Below are 18,167 nucleotides of genomic sequence, written 5' to 3'. Positions count from 1 at the left end.
TTGTGCTAAGTGAAAGAAACCAGTGACAAAAGATCACATATTGTATGATTCTATTTACGTGAAAAATCCAGCAAAACCAACTCTATAAGAGACAAAATATATTAATGGTTAAATACGACTGGAGTTGGGGGTGAATGGGAGGTGACTGCTAATGGGTATGTGATTTCTTTTTGGAGTGAGGAAAATATTCTAAAGTTGACTGTGGTGGTAATTTAAAACTTTGTGAATATACTAAAAACCACTGAACTATACACTTTAAATGGGGCAATTGTACTATATGTTAATCAGCTCTCAATAGAGCTATTACTAAAATGATAAAAATTAATTCACAGATTTCAAAAGAACTAAATAGAATTTATAGTAATGAAAAAGAATGACAAATTGAAATCTCAACAGAATAAAAAAAGTAGAAAATAAAAAAATTTAAAATGCCATTTACAATAGGACAAAAATGTCATAAGTATCTAAAAATGCATGTATAAAAATGTGCAAGACTTCTACAATGAAAATTACAAAATAGTGCTAACAGAAATTAAAGAAGTCCCAAGTAATTAAAAGGATGTACCATCTTCATGGATTAGAAGACTGAGTCAGTTCTCCCTAGATTCATCTATAGATTCCATCTATAGTCAAAAATTCGATATATTTTTTTTTTTAGTGAGAATTGACAAGCTGACTCTAAAGAACATGTAGATGCGGAAGTCCTATAATAGCTAAGACAATCTCGAATAAGATCTACTTACTTTACTTGATATCTCCTACTAGATATCAAGATTTATCATAAAGTTACAGTAATTAAGACAGTGTGGTGTTGCTGCAAGGACTGCAAATAGAGCACACAGACAGCAAAGTGTGTAGGTGTGCTGCCTCCCTGTTTCCCAGTGACAAACCTATGTGATGTGTTACAAATATGAATAATTGAAAGAGGAAGTGCAGCAAAGACATTAAAAGTGGTAACAATGACTGTAACTGGAGTTACAGAAGAAATACCTGCCTGTGGGAACATCAACACTGCTACTGTTTGAGAGCCCCTGGATGTACAGCCACAAGAATGGAGTGAAGCCCAGAATCATCAACATAATTGAGGAAAGCGGTTGTGGTGAAAAGGATGAAGGTGTTTCAGAGAAAGTGATACCAGCCAAAAAATCTTCACATTAAAGGCACTCTCAAGGCTGTCTCACAACACTGAAATCACCGAGGATAAAATGCCGGAAGCTGATCCAAGCTTAGAAAGGAGCATGACAATTTGCAAAAGCATATTGTATCTTAAGTTATACAAGAAGGTGACAAGAGTTGTTGAAACGACTCAAGTTTTTTACAAATAAATAAAAATGCTTTAACTATCAGTGTTTCTAATGCTTTAAAGTACTGTGTACTAAATAAATATCAGTTTTATTTTTTCCATTTCCTTACACATTTATAACTGAAAGTGAGAGAGTTTTTAATGCTTCTGACAAACATTTTTAAAGGTCACAGGACAATCATAATTTTCCCCATTGATTATTAAGATGGCTTTGCATGGTTTTAACTTGTGTGGTCATCTTTGTGGTCCTACCTGTATTTAAAATTGATGAGTTAAATGTATGATTTCAGAACTTAGAAAAAGAACAGCAGAATAATCCCAAAGATAGTACAAGGAAGAAAACAAGGGTAAGAGTAGAGATTAATGAAATAGAAAATGAAGATACAATGGAGAGAACTGAAATAATTTGTTCTTGAATAATCAAACAAAAACGTATATTCTTACAAACATATCACCTACTTTATGGAAGAGAATAATGTCAATGAAAAAAATTGGTACTGATTTTTGAGTTCTCAAATACTTGTGAACATATGAAGCGGCAACAGAGAGGCATCTTTCTGGTCTGTGAAACTTTAGAAAACACAAGGCACATTATCTCATTTCATCTTCAAACAACCCAGAACGCGTTGCTGTCCTCTCCCTTAGTCCTGCCAACCACTCATAAGGTGACGTGTTGCCCAGGGTGGTGTAAGTTGACAGCGGCACTGTAACAACACAAGCTTTCCTGAGCATCTCTCAGGTGTTGGGCAGTCTCAGGGGAAAATAAGATCTGGCCTGGCCTCCCCGTCCTGGGTCACAGGATCGTTCCCAAGCAGCACCAATGCCGCCTACCATCCTCTCGCGGAGGTCACGACCTCCACAGCCCTTGCTCTGCCTTGCTTGGCTGCAGAGCACATGGCTAAGGACACAGGACCCAATGTGGTTGCCCATGGAGGTTATCTCACCGCCACGCAGAAGGCTGTGACTGCCAAGTTTACCCTTATGGTCTACCAGCCTCCCCAGGGAAATGCGGGGTGGGTGAGCATCCACCCTGCAGACCTCGGAGGAAACATCTATCCACGAGGCTCCTGAGGATGAGATGAGGCAACACACGAAGGACCCGGCACACAGCACGCACTTAATGAGACCTGAGTTTCTATGTGAAGCACAGCTGTACAAAAGTCAAGCAATACGTGTAAGAAGGCATACATATGTAAGTAAAACTTCTGTTAGTTCCATCTTCCTCAACCCTGTAACACCTGGCGTTTATGGTCAGGACCCTAGTGAAGCCACCATTTCCGAGGGGGCCAGTGAGCTCCAGTCACCACACCTGCCAGCCCCTCCCCAGTCTTCGGCTGCTCTGACACCAACGATTCCCTCTCATCTCCTTCCTGAAAAGGTCCCCGTCGTGGGGTTCCCGCTTTCTTCCTCTTCAGCAACCCGTGATTGGCTGCCTCTTTCCTCTCCCTTCGCCTCAGTGAAGTGCAGTAAGTGCAGAGGTGAAGAGCTCAGATCCTCAAGTCGGACCACCTGCTACTGTGTGACCCAGGCACACACTTCACCTCTGGGTCTTACGTGGAAAACGGAGACAGCGGAAGTGCCTGCACCCAGCTCTGTGCAGGACGGCCCTGAGGACTAAATGAGATGCTGAACTAAAGGCCCTGTCGGGCACTGGGTCCTGTGCCCGAGGAGAGCAAGCACTCAATGTTGGCTCTTAGGCACAAACTCACCGGAAAAAAACGCTGGAAAGAAATATGGCAGTGATGAAAGAGGCTGTGAGACCGTGCAGGTACGTCGGCAGAGAGGAAGATGAGAGGAGGAAAGAAAGGAGAGAGAAACGGAGGCAGGGAAGATGCCCCAAGAGTTCGTGATGAAAAGATACCCAAAGGCTTGAGAAGAAAAGCAAAAGGACAGAAAAACAAAAACTACCCCACATCCCTAATTCATCTTCTGTGCTTGGGAGTCCCACTTCCCAAATAGGAATAGACTGGGAAGGATGGCTGTGGTCTACTGGAGAAACAACAATCATAAATAGAGCGTGAAGTACACACATGATAGTAAAACCACACAACCCATGTGGGAGAAAAACACTATCCCAATCAGAGACACAAGCAAAACTCAGCAGCACTTTGCAGCCCACGGCACAGCTAAAGCAGTAACATGTGTGTAAGTTCTTTCCTTTTACTGAAAGCCGTTGAAACAAGACCTTTGATAACCAGAGCTGCCTGACTGGTGGCACCATCGGGTGTCCTCCTAACAGCTGTGCCCTCTCCCCCTCGATGTATCCCTTGGCCAACCATGCCTGGGAAACCTCTGTTGCTGCTGGGTCATGGGCATGTGATCCAAATCAGGCCAGAGGGAACAAGAGGGTGTGTGCTGGGGCTCCTGGGAAAAGGTTTCCTCCTCTGTAAAGGGTGCTCCTTCCTGCTTTTGGACATAGTGGGAAGAGGGAGGATGTGATACCTGAGACTAGCAATGGCAGGGCAGCCATCTTGGTACCATGAGGAGCTGGGCTTTAGGATGAGAAGAAAGAGAGAAAGTCCCAGAGTCCTTAGTAATGATTAACCAAGAACCCCTCGTTCCTGGCCTTCTTATGTGGGATAATAAACATCCTTATTGCTTACACCACTGTTAGTTGGGTGTTTTGTTACTCGTGGGCAAAAGCATCTTAAATGATTCACACAGCACTTGGTGAGCTGATGCCGAAAGAGGGATATCAAAATGAAAACACCCATAGCTACAAGTCAGAAATGGTACTGCTGCAGCTCTGTGCTACTAACAGAGGCTGACCCAGAAGACGAAAAGTAAAAGGCCAATCAACACCCCCCCACACACACCTCTTCTTTCCTCTAAAGTGAGAAGAGACTGAAATGCTTAGCTTTGCCACCCTGATTTACATTAATAATGTATTTGGCCAAGTTTTCCAAGTTGAATCCTCACTACAAATTTCTATGAATTAAGTAAATATTTTTACTCAGAGGGTATTTTCCTCCCAAAGCAAAAATTTTGAACGGAAAATTGTATAACTATAGGATTTTTTTTTGCGGGGGGTGGGGCGTGGGAAAAGAAAGACTTTTCAGAGATAATACTCTTCAGGAATGAAAATTTTGAAATGATTCATAATCTTCACATATGTAATACCCCTTCAGTTTTTAACAAATGGAATTTATAACATAAGTTTCATAATAAAGTATGAAGACCGATACCAAAAAGTCAGTAACTAGATCAGAAAATCTTCTTGAAAAACAAGAAAGGTACAATCAACTTTAGGTCTCTCTTTTTTCTATGAATTCTCCAGTGCTCTTCCATACAGGAATTTAAACAGATACAGGGTAGTATTTTAGTCTAAACTTTAACAACAAAATAAAAAACTAAGCAAATCAAAAGAAGTAAATATTAGGCCTCCAAAAGCAACTCCTACTAGGATTGCACTTTATCATGGAATGGCTGCAAGTGAGTAGGAAATTAACTACATGATAGAGTGAATATAAGCAAAAGGACAACTTGAAACAAAAATGGCAGCAAGTAATTTCCATTCCCTCTGAATGAAATAAAAACACATGAAAGAAACTGCACCATTGCAACATATTTTCCTTATTGAAACCGAAATTTTAAGCTCGTGTTTATAACAACACGGTTGCTGTGGAAACAGCTGATTCAACATTATAAACTCACAGCTGAATCAAATAAGGTGTGGAACAGAAGTCTTATTTAAACAGTGGCAAGAACCATAAAACAGTAAAAAGGCAAACTGAATGACGGTGAGTCAAAGCGCCATACGTGTTAACGTAAGGGTCATAGTTTTTTTCCCCCTGACGCCTGACACAAATAGGATGTTTCTTTTTAATTTAGTTCTATTTTTGGAACCCTATAATCACCCCAATCAGCCCTCAAATGTCCTAAATTTTACTATCTGCTTCTGTCTACATAACACAGTGTGTATTTTATTAAATTGATCCACTTTGGACAGAGTTTCTATAGTTCAGACCTTGCCAGAACAACAGAATACAAGTCAGGGCTTTGAAAATTTTCTACACGTAACTGATTCTATTCAGTATCGCAGTACTGACTTATTCATCACCCAGCATCACTTCAGGCTTAGCTTTTTGCCTACGGGTTTCAAGACTATGAACTCTTCTGGTACAAAAGCTGTCAGAGAATGTTAACGAGCGCCCAGATCCACTGCAAGCGCAGCAGCCCAGCCCCCAACCCCAGAACCATCATCACACCTTGAATTTGTTCCTTGGCTTTTATGGGTCAGTTAGTTTTCCAAGCAATCCTGAAAACCCTCAAGACACTTAACATACGAATGGTGTGAATTATTTGAACCTTAAACATGTGCTCCTTTGTCCCTCTGCTTCCCTTTCCACTTTTTAATTGGAGAGGAACACATCTTTCTTTAAACACACACTTTACCAATCCTTTCCTCTGGTTTTCTGAACCTTTCAAATTCTGACAAACATTTTAAACTCTGAAATGTTACCCTCTGTCAAGTAAAACATATTTAATATGTTACTAAAATGATGGTTATGTGCGGGGCTATCAAAAAAAAAAAAAAATCCACCTTTCCCCGCTTCGGAGATGGTACAGTGAACCGGCTCTGTAAACAGAAGCCTTGGTGCTGCCGAGGGTGCGGCTGCCCTCACCCTCCGCGTGTGCACAGGGGATCGATTCATACCAGCAAAACCGGAAAAATCACAACCGAGAGCGACTGTGGAAACAGCGACGGCCAAGAGCAGAAGGTAAAGGGGCTGGACTCTGCAAGGTGAGTCACAGGAAACGCTCTGCCAGAGGCCGGAGGCTGCGTGCACATCCCCTTCAGTTAGAAATGTGGGTCAAGGCTCCCCCGGCTTCACGCTTCAGGGATCAGCAGGGAACTAGGGCCCAAACCTCAGAGGCAGAAGCCCAGTTCCTAGTGGCCTGCCCTTAACTAAGCCTCCACTTTGGACAGACCGCGGAGGAGTCAATCACTGCAGAGGTGAACAAACCGGAGTGCTGGGCTAGCCCTCTTTTGCATTCTGGATTTGGGCCACTTCGTATGTTCTCATCAGGGCTCACAGGATGAAGGCTCCGGAACCGCGCTCAAGTTGGGTTTATATGTAACGGACGGTCAGCTCACCCAGCTCTGTCGACACAGGGGACCCGGTGGCAATCTCACCGATCTTGGCCACTCCATCGTAGTAGGCTTTTCCCGCCAGAATCATAGCTAGACAGGGAAGGAGACACACACAATCATCACTTACACACGGAAAGGAGGAAACGACACAGAGGTTTTCTTCCAAACACCCCGGAGTCCCTCGCGGCTGAGGCAAGTGTGGCTCTCAGGGGGCAGGGCTTGAGTGTGAGAGCTGTGCCGGGGGCAAAGGTCCCTCCACTGCACTCCTGCAGGCCCCCCACCCACCGGAAAGCCCTCACGGGATCCTCGCCTCCGACCAGCCCTGGGGAACCTTCAGCAGCGGCAGAGGCCGGGGGGTCCAGAGAAGGTTCTGCCTGCTCCTGATGCCAGCTCCAGAGGGGATATGTTCCTAACACGGAACTGGGGCCGGAACACACCCACTGCAGCAAGCTGGTCACTCTACAGCAACACAGGTCTGCAATACTGTTAGCTAGAGGGGCTTGTGTGGGCTGGCCTAGGCGCCTGGGCCTTCTATGGCATTTTTACTTTTTCTATTGAAAAAGATATTCTGAGACACAAGCAACTACCATACTTGTTGCCAGGAGAAAAATCTATGAAATCTGAAATATATTATTATTTCACACAAAAAAATGAAATTACCTGAAAAATAACTGAATGCTCTGCTTTTCTTTCCGCTCCTTTTTGGCAGAGACAGGAAAACTCTTACTGGTATACAAGCTGGATTCTAATGATCTTAAAAATCACATTTCTCCTTTCAAACTGATTCTGAAAACTACATTATAAGGTACAGAAATCTGCTTTTGATTTGTTTTTCTTTTCCTTTTTCTTTTTTTGGGGGTGCGGGGAGGTTGTAGGTGGGAGCCAGGAGCAAGACAAATCTGGGTTTGAATTCTACTGTCACTTCCAACAACATGACCTTCTTGGGCAAGTTAGTTATCCTTTTTGAAACAAAGGATTTGAATCTATAAAATGCCCTAACAGTGTGAGTACTGGACAAACTAATGGAAGCTGCTAATACCCATTCTTTCTGTCACTTTACACAGGCTGGGTTTCAGGAGACTGAAGGTGTACAACAAGCAAGCTTTTCAATAAGATCTAGCCTATTTAGTGTGACTTTGGAGAAAATATTTTATCTTGCTCAAAGGCTAGCTTCATACACAGACATCACTTTGCCCGGTAGCTTTGGAGACCACAGGATCTGGGAGATAAAAGAGCCCTAAGCAACCCCTCTCAGGTTCCTTTCCTCTCACTGAGAAGAAAACCTGAGGCCACACCAGTTTATAATGGGTATTGTTTTTAAAGGATGGATTTTAAAAGGTATTTCAAGTTTTAAAAAGGTGGGGGAGGAGGTCACAGAATGAATTAATGCCCAAGTCCCGCTGAAGATACTGCAGGCCAAAAAAAGTAGTATTTTCATGGCAAATTAATCTATTTTTGCATGTCTTGTAGAATTAAAAAAATTATGAAAGTTACAGCTTTTACTACATATATATACAAGTTCAGGAAATCTAATGCTCTACTCTACTATTATTTCATAAGACTAAGGATAACCGTAAAGCGTAATTATAAAAAAGAGCAATAACAAATAGCATTTATGTAAACTTTCCAAATCATTACTTAAAATCTACCAGACTACATTAAGACATAGGGTGGTGATGTTATCACCCCGTTTCACGAAGTGGAGCAGAGAAGAGATATTCTGGGACATGCCCAAGGTCAATGGCGAAGCAGAGGCAGTGCACACAACCCCGGCAGCTCTAAATCGTGGTGCTTTTTGACTCTTTGGTCTCAGCTAGCACTGAAAAAGAGATGACTCCACCGAAAAACAAGGTTTATAGCCAGTAAACTGTCAAGTTAATATATGTAATATTTTAGTGGGAAGATTTAAAATTGCAAGGTGCTGATAAGCTGAAAAGCAAATTAACGGGGGAGAATGGTAATACAGGATTACACAACACTTAAATAAAATTTTTGGTTTGCATCCACACATTGAAATTTTTTCATTAACTGTTGACTTATGTTTAAAACTATTTAACCTTCTTAGTCTAGTAAAATATCCTGCTTTTATGATAAAGCTGCATTAACTTAAAAATTATAATTTATCCAGAAAAAAGAATAAACTAATATTTTCATAATTCTGTCCCCTTTTAATGTGGATACATTAGAGATTTTCTACCACTTACTGTTTTAAGGAATGAAGCTTATTAATTTTTAGTGGTTGATCAACTACTTCATCAATCTAAACTACACATTTCTACCAGAAAAACTTTCCTTAAAATATCAATATGATTTCACTAGGTTACAGTTCTGCTCAAAAGCCTTCAATGGCCTCCCACTGGCCACAGGGTAAGCCTGTCACACTCCACGGAGTTCATCGTAGATTTTTACAGTCATGGCCTTCAATGAGTCACACCTCCTGGAATTCCCAGCTGGTGTAGTTGTCTAGGACGCTGATAGGCTGTTTGGTCATGTGACTTGCTTTGGCCAATGGGGTACGAGCAGGCATAACTCCCACGGGGCTTGTACTCTTGGGACAGCCAGCTATGCCTGAGAGAGGAAGTGAGCTCAGCCCCAGTGCACTGCAACTGCAGAGTCCCAGGTGTACAGACAACTGCACTGCCTTTACAGGACGACTGAAAATAATGAACTACTGTTGTCTTAAGCCACCAAGCTTAGAGGCAGTTTGTTATGCGGCAACAGGTAAGAGATGCTGTATCCAAATGCATTCATAGCAGGACCTTGTTCCACCTTATGTTTTACTGTTCCCTCACAGCTTCTCACCCATGCTAGTGTGGACCCCAGGGCTCGGCTTGGATGCTGTCTTTTCTGCCTGAAGCACTAGTAAGCAGCGTCTGCCTACTGAAACCTAACGTCTGTCAGCTGGCTCAGCTCCTACACGGCCTCCTGCCTGCTCCATACGCCACCGGCCTCCGCTCAAACTCTTGTACAAGACGCTGCTCGTCCTATGCTCTTCATCAGCTGTGCTGCTGCCCTGGGCTATAATCTAACTGTTGACTGCACATCTGGCATCCTCGACTATACTACAGCTTCTTACCAACGACTTTACACATTTTATTGAAGTTTCTCAATGGCTTCAGCCAAAAACAGATGGCCTGCAGAAATCCTGGAACACCTTATGAAATGCAGAATAGGCCCCAGGAGGTGTTAAAGCCGTAGAGGCTGCTGGGGAGAAGCCTTGTTAGCAGGAGGCTAAGCTGTGGGCTCTTCACTGCGTCACCTTGTAAAACTCTGCCTCAGAGAGGCAGCTCATGCTAGAAAGAAAAGAATCACTGCAGGTCAGAGTGATTTCCTTCCAGGGGATGGATACAGCGGTGACTTTGTGGTCTTGTGACTAGGTAATCATCAGGAGAGAGTCAGCTTCCAAAACAAGGCTCCAGTTCTTTGAAGGAGGGAGGGGGCACACCTATAGAAGTCACTGGTACTGCTAGAGGGAGAGGGAGGGAAATCCCAGGCCTGCTGCATTTCCTGACACTGAACACGTCTGGCCAAGAGCACAGAGATCCAGAAGGAAGTCAGTAAGCAGTTTATTTTTGCAGTGACTGAAACGATAGCTCGTCCGCAATCCAAAGTCCCGAGTCACGCCAGCACCTCCCCTTTCCAGGAGCAGGCTCACACTGAGGGTGTGAGGGCGCAGGTTTACTTTCAAAACATCATCAGGGAGCAGCCAAAGGTGGCGTATCGTGAAAGAGAGAAAGAAGAGGGGAAAAAAAGGCACAAAGCGTGGTCTGAAGCCCTCTTCAAATCTCAAACCGCTGGAAACTAAATTTTCTACTAATGTTACGTGCTGGTCTTAGTGAACCAGGGTAGATGGTAAGACTGGGATCTGAATATTTTGGGGGTGACACTTGCTACATAGAGAGAATTGTCCTGACCATGTTAGAATTTGGTGATTGTTAGCATCTTGAGTTTTCAAGGTGATCACTGATAAGGGACTTCCTTGGCGGTCCAGCGGTTAAGACTTCACCTTCCAATGCAGGGGGTGTGGGTTCGATCCCTGGTTGGGGAGCTAAGATCCCACATGCCTCGGGGCCAGAAAACCAAAACATAAAACAGATGCAATACAGTAACAAATTCAATAAAGACTTTAAAAAAATGGTCCACATCAAGGTGATCACTGATAACGTTCCCCTTTTGGGAGGGGAATATATGTGTAGATGCACATTGGCTTCCTCAGATGAAATCTGTTCAAACCAGCAAACAACTCTGGTTCACAGAGAGACAAAAGCCAATGCCTGAGTTCATTTTAAATTAAGCACTCATTTTGAAATGAGAATCTAAGTTCAACCTTTAGTTTAGATGTCTTTCCATTCAGGCTAAACATTTTGTTTCTCATATTACTATCAAAAGTGATACACCCAAAGACAAGAAATTCTTCTACATAAATAAAAAGGAGAATAATTCCTATGCTTCAGGATCTTAAAATTTTAAGTACACTTTTTATATATGTTATTAGTTTACAAAGAATTTGGTGTAAAAAGTAGAAAACGTGTTTATGTCAATGATATAAAAGATTAAGCAGTGTCAAAAAGCAAAATCTGATATTTAAGATATGTCACTTTTGGTAGCCTATTATTCAACTTACTCATTTCAAGTATACTAATACCCTATCATTGCAAAGTTCTACAGATTAATTGTAAACAGTTGCTACCAATTTAAAGATATTTTTAAAATTCAGTAGCATTTAAAAATAATTAAGTAAAATATTTAATGAATGGCTTTCATATGCACTCTATATTTATACATTTAGAAAACAGACTTACCATTAACAGCTTTTTCATAATTTTTTCCTAGGTTTATTAAATTTCGTAGCCCAGGATTGAACTGTTCCATAACATTCTGACAAACAAACAAAAAAAACCAAATTAATAAAATAAGCGAACAGCAGACCAAGTAATCTCTAGATGGTGTCACTGCATAGCCTAGGATCCCCACGTGTGCCTGATGGTACCGTCCACAAAGTCATGATTTGAAAGTAGTGAAGAGCACTTCCATCCTAACTGATGGAGTGGCGAGGTGCATGTGACCCTGGCAGTTCCCTGCCTGCCCAGGAGCTGCCTAGAATTTACTGTAAATGAAGCAGGTAGCAGACATTCCATCTCCACAAAGCACACCCTGTGGGGGCCATGAGTCCAGAAGCTGATGCTCCCTTTTGGGTTTAGGTAAGTTAATGGCTGTCATGATAGTGCTAAGAAACAGGGGCGCATGATAGGAACTTAATTATATGGGCAGTGTTTTGGCTATCAGTAGAACAGGAATTTCCAAGAGATGTTGTTTTTGCTCTGCCTAATTACTGGGGAAGGGATGGGGGTGGGTGTTGCTGACGGCCCTAAGACATAGGCCAGCCTAGAACTTTCTTTCTAGGTGGTCACTGGCATTTTTTCCCCTAGCCATCAGTTCATTCATTATTCATGGAGTGTGCGGTAGGTCCTGTGCTCACAGCAGTGGAGGGGGAGATGTGGTTTCCCATTATGGACTTCATGATGCTCTATCTCTGCAGATGCCATGGTTTTCATTTTTAAAAGTGTCATTTCTATATCACCAGAAGGTCATAAACACAGAGGGAAGTGCTATGACAAGTATAAAACAGGCGACTATTTAGAACATTGGCCTAAATTTAAAATGCTACCCTAAATCTGAAGTACAGACAAGAAATCATTCCTATGGGTCTCTGGCTTCTTGACCCAGAACACATGGTGACAGTATATCTGTCCCACCTACAAACCATAAGCTTCACAATATGAATCATTCCAGATAGACCAGCCAAATCCCTTTACCCCCCTCCCAAAATGTGTACCTTGTTTGTAGAGGACCAAGCAACAAAAAGAATAAAAAACCACACAACATCCAAAGGGGCAGATACTTGACACATTATTCTTCGGGATAAAAAGGTTCTCCATTACGAGTTAGGAGAGAAAGACCATAATAACTTTATTAGACAGCATAAAGGCTTATCGTGAAAAAGAACCCCTGCCCCAACCCTTCCCCACCCCTGGCCTTACACCCACATAACAGCTTGCTTGCAAGCGCTCTTTTGTATTTGCTGCCATAGTTTTGATGAATATTCTTGACTTCTCAATTTTGGACAGTAACTGCTGGCTTTCTGCTACGGTAGACAACCCTACTTTCCCTTTCCCAGTCTTTCCGATATAATTAAATGACAGTTTCCTGGGAAGTCAACAGTCAAGGTTTATTATGACTCTGTAAATACTGGTCACTACAATGCAAGGAATGTACAAGAATTATGCTTCCTTTCTTGATATACTCTTTTTGTTTCTCCTGGGATTAATAATTGTCTCATTCCCACCCCCGCCTTAGATTTTTCTATGTACCTACCTTAAATGTTTCCACACGCGCCATCGGATCTCATAGGAGCCTATCACTTTTTCAAATGTACAAAGCTGTCAGCTAATCTTCCATTCCATTTTTTTCCCCAGAACTTCCTCCAAGGACTCTCCGTCCTCTTACTCAGTCTGGCCTGACGGTTCCTGCCACACTGCTGCCCTTGCATGTCCCTTCCTGGTCCCCTGTGTGACAGTCTCCTTAGCTGGATTCCACGTCTTCCTCCTTCTTCATTTATTGCTATCTGCTGGAGATCATTCTCCAAGAGTGACCTAAGAAATGACGCAGGAGGTAAATTTGCGTCCCCACGTGTCTGGAATTATCTTTACTTTGACATTTAACTGGTATTTCGCTGGGCTGTGTATTACAGGTTGAAAGTGATTTTCCCCTAGGATTTTAAAGATATCGCTCCAGTCTTCAATATCCAGTTTCGCTATTGGAGAAGTTGGCTGTCATTCGTATATGACTTTCTTTTTCTGGTCGGGGGCAGGTGGTGGGAGGGGGCTAATTTCTGGAACCCTTCTCTTTATCCCTGTGCTCTGAAACTACCCAATGGTCTGTCTCAGTGCGGGTACTTTTTTCATTTATTTTACTGGGCACTCAACAGACCCTACCCATAGAGAAAATTATGTCCTTCAGGTCTGAAAAGTGTTCCTGTTTTGATTCTTGCCTCGTCATTCTCTGGAACTCTGAGGAGGATTTTATATGACCTGGATTTATTCTTTAATCATCTTACCCTTTTTCTCTGATTTTCCACTTTTTGTTCTATCTCTGACAGATATCCTCAACTGTACATTCTAACTCCTCTTACGTTTTTCAAACTTTTGATATCATATTTTTAATTTGGGCTCTTTCAGGTATTTTTGGTTATTCCTTTTTAAAAGCATCCTGTTGTTTTATGGATGCAGTATCATCTCTTATCTGAATAAACTGTAATTTTGGGGATATTTTCTGCCAGTTCCCCATATTGTCTGGTTATTCCTTCTCATTGTTTGGTATCCAACTGTCTTTTGTGCTGGAGGCTTTCCCCAAATGTCTGGCGATGCTTGACTGGCAGTCCGTGTTTAGGAGTAAAGCCCTAAATGCTGGCTGGAAGCGTGTGCGCGTGCGCACAGGGTGGCTACTGACCGGTACGCTTCATTCAGAGTGACTGGACAGCCGGTCAGCCGTAAAGAAACTGGCCAAGTGACGGTAACCAGGGGCCACTGGGTCTCTCCAGAGAAGTTTCTAATTTCCTATCACTGGTCAGGGGAAGGGGCAATCACCAGGTAGTCGGCTTTCCCAGGTCTGGAAGGGGGTTGGGAATCCCAGAGGTTTCCTGGCTGATTTTTCCTGAATTCCAGTACCTCAGCTGGTGTTTCCAAGTCAAGAGTGCCTCTGATTCAACACATCCTGAGACTGAATCTGAAGGCTGCCACGCCGCGGGAGCAGCTGTAAGAGTGGTGGCTGGGGCAGGAAAGGGGACCTGGCAGTTTAACCACCTGTGTAACTCCTATCCTAGCCCTGCGTGTCCCCTCCATCCCTACCTTCTGTGGGGCCTGTTCCCCAGCCTTTGGGGTTCTCTGGGGTGAAGGGCTCAGCTCTCACTGGTACTCCTCTCTGCAGGTTCTTTCGGTTCTCTTAAGGCAGTTACCACACCTCCGTCCATTTCTAACAACCCAAATTTCTTTAGACCTTTTGTCAACTGATATTTCCTTTTTCAGGTCTCTACACTATGGATTTACAGGCGTTTTCTTTAAGTTCCTTTGCCATCATTTTAATGTATTCTCAAAAGGAAGAGAAGAAAAAGACTTGAGGTCAATAGGCCACGCTTAACTGGAAGTCCGCTCAGCTTGTTTTCCTGGAGCCAGTCAGCTGTTTGAGCCTCATTCACAACCAGCAGCCATGAAGCTCCAGAGCCGATGCTGACCCCTCACCAGTCCCTCTGCAAGATGGTCAGCCTCAGTACCTGATCACGGGGACCTGTCGCCACGGCTGCTATTTCTATCATCTGTCCTCAAGTTCTTTGTTTTGTTTTTAAGCTTTTCATTTTGAAATAGTTTAAGAGTCACAAGAAGTTATAAAAACCGTACAAAGAGTTCCCATGTATGCTTCCTCCAGTCGTAACTTATATGGCCATAGTACATCATCAAAACCAGGAAACCAACATTGGTACAACACTATTAAACTATAGACCTTTGGATTTGGATTTACCAGTTTTCATGTCTCTAATCTGCGGGGTGTGTGCCTTGTTTCTATGAAATTTTATCACACGTATAGATTTGTATAACAGTCACCACATTTATTATACAGAACTGTTCCATTAGCACAAAGATCTCCCTGATGCCACCCCTTTACAGCCACACCCTCCCCACCAATCCTAAGCCCTGGCAACCGCTGATCTCAGTCACAATAGTTCTGTCATTGTGAGGATGTAATATAAGTGGGCCACAGTATGTGACCTTTTGAGATTTACTTTTTCACTCAGCACAATGCCTTAAGAACCATCCCAGTTGCTGGGTGTATCAAGTTTGTTCCCTTTCTTTGCTATCAGTGGTCCAGAGAATGAATGTATCACAGTTTATCCATTTAACTGTTGACCATTTGGGTTGTTTCCAGTTTTTGGCAATTACAAATAAACCTGATATGGACAATCATGTACAGGTTTTTGTGTGAACATGAGTGTTCATATCTCTAGAATAAACACCTGGGAGTTCAACTGCTGCGTCACATGGTAGGTATATGTTTAACTTCGTAAGAAACTGCCAAACTGTTTTCCAGAGTTGGCTGTACTATTTTACATTCTCATCGGCAATGTATGAGATTTCAGTAATTTTTAAAATCTAATGACTTCATTAGAAAATGGTTGCTTTCTAATAAAAAGATAAAACTATTTTTCAAATACCTCATCTACAATCCTTATAATAATCTTACAACACCAAGTCTGGATGGTAAGAATATAAGTTCTAATAAAAAGATAAAACTATTTTTAAAACATCATTTAAAGTTCTTAAAATAATCTCACGTGGCTGAGTCTAGATGGTAATATGTATAAGGAAATCAATACAGAGCAAGGTCCGTCCTCTAGCAGATAAGCAGTTATAAAAAGAAGCTAAGATCTGTGTTTTTTCTTAAGATTATTCTTTGTTCAGCGTATTCAAATAATGGGAAAGTATAATTTGATTTCTTGATATAAATCTTAAAATGTTTACATATAACTCCTATCTTAAAATTTCAAAAACAATGAAATAATGAGAACTTCCAAAGTTAATACCAAGCATAAACCACTATCCAAATGATTCAACAGGAAAAAAGTTCAACTAAGACAATCAGCTTCAGAGAAAATATAAGAATTTTTAAGCTTGGAAGTTCAACATACACTTCAATTCTTTATTTTAGGTTTAGCTACAGAAATGTTTCCCCTGGAAATTCTGGCCTCTCTGAACAGTGGAAAATCCATTTCTACACTGGCTGTTGGCCATTAATCTAGTTATTTTAGCTGAAGTACATGTATTTTTAAACCCAGGAACAAAAAAGCAGTGTGGCTGTCATATTCCACAATCCATAAAATTTTTACAGTGGATGTCCTTGTGAATTGGATGGGTCCTACATTTTGGAGGGAGGGCAGCAGTTGGGTCAAAGGTCATGCTGTGTCAAGGCTTGTCAAGACCTGAATTGTTTATAGAGCCTCAAATTTAGAGAAAATCACCAGCAGTAATGAACAAATCCATTTTAAGTTTGGCGCTAGGAATAAAAGGTTTAAGATTCCAAGTACAAAAACAAAATAAATTATAAAAGGCATTATCGGGCCAAGAAGCACTATTTTGGTACCATCTATAACAAAAGCTTAGTATGTATCCCAACAGTTACTGCTTGGCAAGGAGGATAATGTGGCAAACCAGTTTGAACCAGAATGAGTTTCATCTTCATGCAGGGAAGAATACGGACCATCTAGGCTAAAATAAGATGACTGGCAACATCACTGTTGTACCTGTGCTGTGTCTCATAATGAGGAGGGTTGGTCCTGTCACAAGAGCTCCGCGGCACTGGAGAATCAGTGCTTAGCTACTTCCAAACCTGCTGAGGAAGAGGCCACTCGGACCCTACAGGCACTTTCCACCAGATTTCTAGTTGGTCCATTTATCTCATACATTTCCTCTGCCTCCTGTACCGTAACAGATCATAATTTTAACACGAATTATACAATCTTACGATGGTTTTTAACTTTCTCACCATTTAGATTTTTCTTTCATTATTGAAAAATTATTACCTTTACCAGTATGAAACTATAGACTATGAAGCATAAATACAATTATGACTAGCTAGCTAGTTAAACTGAGCTGATTTTAAATTCCTAAGAATTAGTTTCTCTTTCCATTTCTTTTTCCAGTTCTCTACAAGACCAAGGACAACTTATTTGATATTTCAGTGCTTAATTTTCTCAGTTGAAAAGTGTGGGTTATACTTACACTGGAATAAGCTTTAAAAGTGATTTAAGAATCTCTAATACAGAGTTTTTTTTATAACTTGATTCAGGTACCGTATGTCTCTGAAAATTTCGATATTTTATTCTAAATAATCTCATACGAATTAATTTAGCAATGTCACAAATGCTTAAACTAATCAAGGCACATTTTAATTTCGTGTGACAAGAATACCTGTTCATAAGGGCTAACTGAGAATACTTCTAGATAGAAGTCATTTGTAAAATATCTCGCTTCCTCTTGCATGTGTTGTCGGAAGCTGCTGTTCCTAGACTAACATCATCAGTATGTAATTATGTCCCCTGCCTTTAGGGAAATTACTGATGAGTAAATTTGGCAAAAAGACAGATGCCTGTGGGCTAACTGATGGTCAGAAGAGCCATGTTTTTCATTCCCATCTTGAATGGGGAGCAGAAGCCAAGTAAAGGAAAGTTAGACAACTAAGATGTTTTTTGTTTGAAATATTGAGTTAGAGCAAAAATACTCATATTCGAAGATATAAATACACAACAATGCTTCCCGTCAGTCAAATGTGAACAATGTTTTGGCCCCCTCAGTCTGTATGATCTATCTAGGCTACCAGCTAGCAACTTGTATTACGTATCAATTTGTATCATTTATAATTTGTAACATGCTACCCTAGTAGCAATGAACCTGAGGGGTGGGGGAACACTGCATAAAAAACACTTTGGCCTTGAGTCCTCCGGCAAATCACATCCCTCCTTGCTGAGCCTCAGTCTCCTCCTCTATATGGGAAAACCTCTAATTTCCACCTCATGAGGGGTAAGAAAATTCACTGAAATAATAACTAATACTTATGGAGCACCTATTGTGTGTTCTTCAAGGCACCTGACACTTAGTGCACTGAATCAACTGTAGTAATTAACATTGCAAGACAGAAGATAGAAAATATTAGTCAACTCTT

At 41.6% G+C, this 18,167-nt stretch overlaps 1 protein-coding gene and 1 long non-coding RNA gene across 2 annotated transcripts in view; one reads left to right on the top strand and one right to left on the bottom strand.

Moving 5' to 3' along the window:
* Window positions 1–18,167, bottom strand: part of BAIAP2L1 (BAR/IMD domain containing adaptor protein 2 like 1) — an 85,224-nt gene that overhangs the window by 51,407 nt on the left and 15,650 nt on the right. Inside the window, exons 2-3 of the mRNA XM_068524167.1 lie at window positions 11,201–11,276; window positions 6,402–6,488 (exon numbers count right to left, since the gene is read on the bottom strand). Coding sequence (XP_068380268.1) covers window positions 6,402–6,488; window positions 11,201–11,276 — 163 coding nt within the window. The remainder of the gene's footprint in view (window positions 1–6,401; window positions 6,489–11,200; window positions 11,277–18,167) is intronic.
* Window positions 8,956–15,323, top strand: LOC137749902 (uncharacterized). Its single transcript, XR_011070318.1, has 3 exons — window positions 8,956–9,119; window positions 12,875–13,070; window positions 14,483–15,323. It is a non-coding gene; the product is annotated as an uncharacterized lncRNA (long non-coding RNA).

This window comes from Eschrichtius robustus, chromosome 16, assembly GCF_028021215.1.
Source record: "Eschrichtius robustus isolate mEscRob2 chromosome 16, mEscRob2.pri, whole genome shotgun sequence".
Classification (NCBI taxonomy): domain Eukaryota; kingdom Metazoa; phylum Chordata; class Mammalia; order Artiodactyla; family Eschrichtiidae; genus Eschrichtius; species Eschrichtius robustus.
This window is presented reverse-complemented; position numbering and strand designations above follow the sequence as displayed.